Source organism: Alligator sinensis, unplaced genomic scaffold, assembly GCF_000455745.1.
Source record: "Alligator sinensis unplaced genomic scaffold, ASM45574v1 scaffold276_1, whole genome shotgun sequence".
Lineage (NCBI taxonomy): Eukaryota > Metazoa > Chordata > Crocodylia > Alligatoridae > Alligator > Alligator sinensis.
This window is the reverse complement of record NW_005842432.1, coordinates 927,867-935,219: the sequence shown is the minus strand read 5'-3', so window position 1 is coordinate 935,219 and position 7,353 is coordinate 927,867. Positions and strand designations below refer to the sequence as shown.

Here is a 7,353-nt window from a genome sequence, read left to right as displayed (position 1 = left end):
TGAACATGAAGAACCTGTAAATTTGTACAGTATTATGGCAGGGCAACAAATATATCCTTTGAGTTACAAATATAGTGGTCTAAATTGCATTTAGAATGGCACAGGAATTTTGTTTCCTTTCATAACCAAAACAAATCCTGGGTAACAATTTGCAAAATAAGGTTAAATCCACTTATTCTATGAAAGTGTAAAATTATTACAGGTGACGACATAAGTTGCATCTCAAGTAACATGTGTACTCAAGGACCTGTAACAGTTTTATTATTTCTCATTCTTGGAATAGTGTTTGATTCTAAAAGAATGTATAATCTAAGCACCCATGCAGCCAAATAAAACAAATTGAGATCTCATATAGACTGATGCCCACTGGACTTAGGGGTAGCCTGATCATTTAAATATTTTTCAGCAGGTTTCAGATACATAACAATGGTCATAATTTCATCTGATTAACCATACTCTCCAGGAAAAAAAAGCAATTTCAACAGATAACCAGAGCAAGAGATTTATAAAAGCAAATAACTTTGCTGAAAAGGTAAAAACCTTGCTTATTGTGAAGATAAATAGATAAAAACATTACACTCCGCTCTTTACAGGCAACGCTGCACAAGTGCAACAATCATCCAAAATGCCCAATAGGTTACATTTAAAAGAAAGCTACCCAATTTTAAGCTTTCAAAAACTGTTAAATGTTAACTCCTTTGGACTCTTTGGTTGGAGAGATCAATAACCATGCCACTAACGGGTGCATTACTCATCTTCCATGAATTCTAACCACCTCTGGCAACAAGGATGTTGTAAATATTTTGTAGCAGGGATCCAGTGCTGCGTTTTATTCCTGAAATTTATACAGATCGGAAATCATGTAAATAAAGATAAAAAGATTTTTAAAAATTAAGGATACGCTGACATATCGGTTAGCTATTGGATTGGCACCAATAAAAGGCAAAATGATATTATTAGCGATTGCCTTTTTTGGTTGTTGTAGCCAATAATTACAGCTGTGAGCCCAGAGCACCCTGCTGAGTGTAATCTAGTTCCCATGCTCTGCTGCTGGCCCACAGCCACAGCAGACTACAGGTCTCGGTGAGCAGCAGCTGGGAGGGGGGCCGCAGGTGAGATAGATGCAAAACAAACAACAAAAAGGGTTTATTGTCAATAGTTTAAAATGCCTTGCACTATTACTAAATAGCGATTATTGGATCAGCATCAGCCAATATAGTCTATGATTAACCGACCATCGGTATTGTCACAACCCAAAGGTGTGATTTTGTTTTTGTGTGTGCTTTGGCACCACTGAATTATTTTCCCACCAATCTGTAGCTTTCTTTGCAGTGTGCATTTCTTCTTTGCAGCACAGAGATGCACGGTGCAATAATTCGAGCCCCATTATTGGCTTGTGTGAAATTATTCACACGTGGCGGCTAGTGATTGGCTTGCTAGCCGTATAAAAAGCTTGAGTGGTTTCCGCCCAAGTTGGAGGACTCCACGAACACCAGGAGGAGGAGACTTCACGTCTTGTGAAGATCTCCAAGCACTGCGGAGCCTATTGGACCCAGCGTATTTCAAGCAGGCAACAGGGGTCTGATCAGCCTCTAGCCTCTCCCCGTCACCGAGCGCAATCCTCGACGTATCCCTCTTCCCTGCGCGCAAAAAGGATCCACGGAGCTTCGACAATTCCGTGGGAGTGATCCGAGTACTGTCGGAGTCCTCAAACGAGGATTTAAGCGGAGCTTTGCCTGGGAAACTGTCCAGCCTACACCACGACCATCTTCGGTGTAAGTAAACAATCTTGAATCAACCATTACGCGTCCGTGCCTAATTCTAGCGTGTCGCCTGCTTTCTCTGACCCAGCGTGCCCGGGCTGCTGGCCACAGCCCGCGCGGTGCGAAAAAGGGCCCGGATCGCTCCTGGCCCGCACAGGTATCAGCTAAGAAAATCTTTAATTGGTGCACCCCTAAAAAAATGTCAATAGCTGTATGTCAGCATCCCATTACAAAGCTATTTAAAAAAACTACACTCCGCCCCTTTCCGCAAAAAATCCTATTACTAACATCTCAGATCAAAGCTGCCCATCTTCTGAGCAACTAGACACCACACAGGGTTGTGGGTCCACCAGGATGTGGCATCCCTCCCCCGAGTGCAAGAGCAGGAAGTGGAGCCAGGAGTTCCTAACCACAGCAGCAGGAGCAAAGGATGGGTGGAGGACAAGGAATCATCATACCAATAGTAATCTACTTTGCATCAGCATGTGCACACATTTGCAATAAATATAGTCAGTTAATATTACCTGCAGGGTTTCACTTTTTGGAGACCTAGAACATCTCTTTCTTGGAGTAGACTGAGGAGGATATTCAAACCTTAAAAAAAAAAAAAAAAGAATAAAAGAAAACTTTAGCTTATGTCATATTTATGCTGTTTAAACATGAACATTTAAGGTAAATGACACAGTAACAACTGTCCCTTCCTAACAATACTCCCACCGATATTAAACTGTTTATCAGCAGGGCCCTGAGAAAATTACAGATTTCTCATAGAAAACTCATGACACGAGCATGGGTAAAGTATCATTTTTCATTAAGTATTCACGGAACTACCACAGATCTAGACAAATGAGTCCTAGCAGTTCCGTGAATGATCTGTGAAAAATTATATTTTACCTGCACACGTGTGGCTGGTAGGCAGACACAGCCATAGGCAGCAGAAGGCTGGGGCTAATGAGGCTTAGCATCCCCACAAATGCAGGGTAGCAGAGGGCTGCAGGGCAGCCCGGGCATGGGCTCTGGCTGGCTGTAGCAGGAGCGAGGGGTGCACAAAGAGACATGGAGCCTGCAGGCAGCCAGATGGTGTGCAGACCACTGCCTACCATAGCAGGTAAGTTGGGGAAGGGGTGGGGGGGGCACATCGAGGCCCCCATAGTGAGGGAGGGAATGGGGCAGAGGCAGGGACAAGGGTGAATGGGACCCTGGGGCGGGTCGTGGGATGCTTGGAGCCTGGGTGGCTTGTCCAGGAGTGCAGGGGTGTTCCCGCTGCTGCACGCACCTCAGAAGAGGTCTGGGGCATGTGTGCCCTGGATTTGTGCATAGGGCAGGGCAGCTGCCATTCACCCCAGCCCCTGCCTCTGCCCCCCACCCCCTCCCCAACTTACCTGCTATGGTAGGCAGTGCTCTGCACACCATCTGGCTGCAATCCTAGCTGCCTGCAGGCTCCGTGTCTGGTTGTGCGTGCCCCACCCTGCTGCAGCTGCCTGCAGCCCATGCCCAGGCTGCTCTGCAGCCCTCTGTGCTGCCCCACATTTGGGGGGGATAAGCCCCATTAGTCCCGGCCTTCTGCCACCTATGCTTGTGACCCTTAAAAAAAAAATTGCATTGCGGGGCAAATTCCACGGTTTCCGCAAAGTCCACAAAAATCACAATTTTCTCGGGGCCCTATTTATAAGCCAACCACGCGTCTTCAAAACATGTAGGTGTGGAAAAAAGTCATGCTAGGGTATCAAGACAGTGCTGCAATATGTAGTTTATTTCTAAGTAGTTTAAAGATGACAGTACACTAACTGTCCAGACAATATTTTGCGCAGTAGAAATAAGTTGAAAAACGCTGTAAAAAATATTAAACAAAATTAAACATTAGCGATAGATAAATGGAAAAGTTATCCCCTCTGGACCTAATCCCACAGACCTCATTGTTCTTCACAGTTACTTACCTAAAAGAACGATCAATTATAGTTACTATATCGCCATGCTTCAGATGTATAGGTTGCTGAAAACTGCTACTGTTCAACTGGGTTGGATTTACATTACTTAAATTAGTCAATATTGCCTAAAAATGAAACAACAGTCAATTAAGTAACCTCAATAGATAAAATGATACAATGCAATTAAAATACGAATTATAATGCAATTAAAAAAAAGCCACTTACCTCCTTGTTCTCATTTACTTCTATTTTACAATGTTCTTTGGAAACCTGGGGCAGCTGGATGCGGATGTCACACTCTGTTTTTCTTTGGGTGAAAAGTACAAATATAGTTTTAAGGATTAAGAGAACAAAGCACTTGGTTGTTCTTCAAAATTCACTACTGAGCTACATACATGATCATTTAATAATATTTGTGACTGCATGGTGCTCTAAAGAAAGCAATAGAAAAATGTTTAAGTTAACACAAGCACTGAGGAGCCAAGTTAAAAATTCTCTTCTAAATAAAATCCCAAACCCATTAAATTAGATTCTCCCTAGTGGAGTTTCAAGCAAATATAAAGTCAAACATGTACCTGCAAGCTGTACACATCTGTCAAATTTCGGAAAATCACTGCAAAAGCATGGCTGCCCGCGCCCCCCCCAAAAAAAGCGCGCGCCCCCCCCCCCCCCCCCCCCCCAAGTCAAATGTAGACAAGCTCTAGCACAAGCCATTTTTCAATCAAGTGTTACACTCCAGTAATTTAACAGATTTAGTGAATTATATTCAATTTTTGATTTCGAATAAACATATATGCTTTCCATTAAGCATTTATTTAAGAACTTAACACTAGCATTTACTTTCCTCGAGTATAAGCAAAAAGGAAGCAACACACTAGATCAGTGATGAGCAATTATTTTGGCTGGAGGGCTGCTTAACAAGTTCTGGTGAACTGTTGAGGGCTAGAAGCACTGAACAGAAACAAGGACAGAAACTATTACCAGCCTTTTTGCAGACACACATTTTGTGCATCTGTGGTGTGACTAGGGGTATACACGCCTTTTTCCACTCTGAGAAGCAGCTACATCAGGCAGTAAGAGCAACTGCAGCAGGAGTTAAACAGTTTATGTCTCCACTACTTATTTTAAACAGTAAGTGTTCAAATGATAAAATGAACCCAAAAGCCATTAATAAAGACAACGCCAATAAATCTCAAGGCACAAATACACAAGTAATATTGCCAATTCTTACCTTCCAAATAAACAAGAATTTGCAGTGAGTGGAAAGTGAATTCCATCCGCCCCATTCCGCTTAATAACAACAATTTTCCCAAAGAGAGGCATCTTCAAAACTGGAGGTCTTACCTGTAAAGATAAAAGTGGTATTTCAAATAAAGCTGGACATATTTATTAAAATAACAAATACAGGGTGCAGACCTCTCTCTCTACAAATGATAAGCAGAGATTTCAAAAGGGTTATTTTGTTTGGATTTCTGTGCAGGTGTATGCAGTCTTTTATCCATTAAAAAAAACATAAACTGCTGAACAAGGCTCAGTGCAGGAAGTGAGGGCACCACATAGGTATATAAAAATAAACAAACAAACAAGAAAAATCACTCGGGCAGGGGCAGCAGTAGACATCACAGGTTCATATTAAAAAAAATGTTTTGATGGCAGCTGCAAAGCAGACAGGGTGGATAAAAATCAATGATTTTTTAAAACAAAACAAAACAAAAATCAGACTTTTAAAAATTTAAAACCAGATGTTTTTGATGTAATCATATTAATTTTGTATTAAGATGCTTTTTAAAAAAAATAAAGTTATATAAAGATAGTTTTAACTTAAAATATGCTGGAGCTAAAAGATATCATCATGGGATACGGATAATAACTTCTAACTATATACTATTTGAGACAATATATTCATGTAACTTTTTTAGAAAAGTTTTATAGATAGGTCACAACAGGCCATGGACTATATTAGGGGCCCAATCTTATGGGGTTTCCAAAGGCTCCTCTATAGATTAGTAAATATTAAAGAAAACCACTTTACCCAACAGGACTCAGAGCTCAGTCTAGAATAGGGGTTGTCAACCAGGGGCATGCATACCCCCAGAGGTACTTGAGAAGGCCCATTGGCAGCAGTTCCCAAACTGACAGATTGTGCACCACCAATTTAAAACAATACAGCCTTAAGTACCACCAGCAAATCTTTGTCATAAGTAATTATAATAAATCTGTAGTAGACACGTACCAATGACAGGCTGCCTGCGTACCAGTGGTGGTACATGTACCAGATTGGGAATCGCTGCCCTAGCGGGTAGGCACAGGCTGGTGGCGATGGAGTGCTGCCACACATCATCCCGCACTGCTGCGCAGGCATCACCCACCCAGCTGGACACAGGGGAAGCTCGCATGCGGAAGCTGCGCGCCCCCCTCTACCCCTGCCCCAGCTGCCAGGAATACACTGCTCCACGTCCAGCTGCCAGGGGTACTGATCCAAAAAGGTTGAAAACCCCTGGTCTAGAAGATCCCATTAAGCATCTCTGTGATGCTTAGTTTCAGTTCTCAAACTGTGGATTTGTCTCCAGAGAAAACATCCTTGTTAAGGGCAGTACATGGTGATGAGAGCTAACAGACCTGATTACCTACCCATCACCCCTCTTGTTTCTATAAGTTGCATACACAAAGTCAAGCCCTTACCTCTCTCTAGAAGTGCAGTTTCAAGAAGTTAAATGAATAGGGCAGCAGTTCCCAATCTGTGGTACAGGTACCACCAGTGGTATGCAGACAACCTGTCACTGGTACATGTTAACAGATTTATGATAATTACTTTATTTAACAAAAATTTGCTGGTGGTTCTTAAGGTTGAACTGAAAAATTTGCTGGTGGTACTTAAGGCTGCATCATTTTAAACTGGTGGTGCTTGCTCTGTCAGTTTGGGAACTGCTGCAACAGAGAATTGTTGGGGATGGAGTAGATCTGGGCAAGGAGTAGTCTGGACATAAACTAAGGAGGGACGGGCAATAGAAACAAAAGAAACGTTTTCAGTAGAACGCTCCAGAAGACTTGAGGGATACATTTCTGAGTATATCCTCCCCCTTTATTTAAGATCTAGTGAGGGAATGGCATGGTAGAAGGGAAAGCCTAACAGGGCAGCAGGCTTAGCAGAAGATAAAGAGAGACCCTCTTGGGGGATATTCTAACGAAGGTCATATCAAACTGGCAGATAAGGTTCTTTGGGAAACTCCAGGTGGTCGAGGAGCCCAACTCCAGTTGGTCTAACAAAAGATATCGGATTTACACAAAGAACCTAGTCTGCCTTGGTCCTTAGACCAACACCTCTACAACCTACGCTCCCGAACACAGAAACAACGAGTGCACTTTTTGTCGAAAACAAAGATGAAACCGAAGGTTCCTGACCAGTGATTTAAATCGAATCCACCCCGAAGGCACCCAAGCTTCCCCAGGCCTCCCACCAGCCCACACTACGTCACAGCTAGGCGATGATGACGCAATCCCGCTGGCAAAAAGCGGCGGCTGAAGCCGGGGTCTGGCAGCGCCGATGCCCAGGACCCCGCCGCGAGGGGCCAGCTCTTGCACACGACACGCACGACTCCCCGAGGCGACGGGACACAACACCAGCCCGGGGCGGGGAGAAGCCTCCTCAGCCCACCGGCTCC

The 7,353-nt window shown here is 43.5% G+C and overlaps 1 protein-coding gene across 5 annotated transcripts in view; it reads right to left on the bottom strand.

Moving 5' to 3' along the window:
* The window catches only part of MKI67 (marker of proliferation Ki-67), a 37,634-nt gene extending 32,600 nt beyond the window's left edge, over positions 1 to 5,034 (bottom strand). For 3 of the 5 annotated variants that reach the window (XM_025211834.1, XM_006030250.3, XM_006030252.3), the window contains exons 1-5: positions 4,923 to 5,034; positions 3,917 to 3,998; positions 3,701 to 3,816; positions 2,288 to 2,357; positions 5 to 14 (exon numbers count right to left, since the gene is read on the bottom strand). In XM_025211834.1, the coding sequence (XP_025067619.1) occupies positions 5 to 14; positions 2,288 to 2,357; positions 3,701 to 3,816; positions 3,917 to 3,998; positions 4,923 to 5,014 (370 nt within the window). In that variant the 5' untranslated portion in view covers positions 5,015 to 5,034. The remainder of the gene's footprint in view (positions 1 to 4; positions 15 to 2,287; positions 2,358 to 3,700; positions 3,817 to 3,916; positions 3,999 to 4,922) is intronic. The other 2 variants (XM_006030251.3, XM_025211835.1) reach the window with 1 other exon arrangement.
* Positions 5,035 to 7,353: the final 2,319 nt, after the last annotated feature.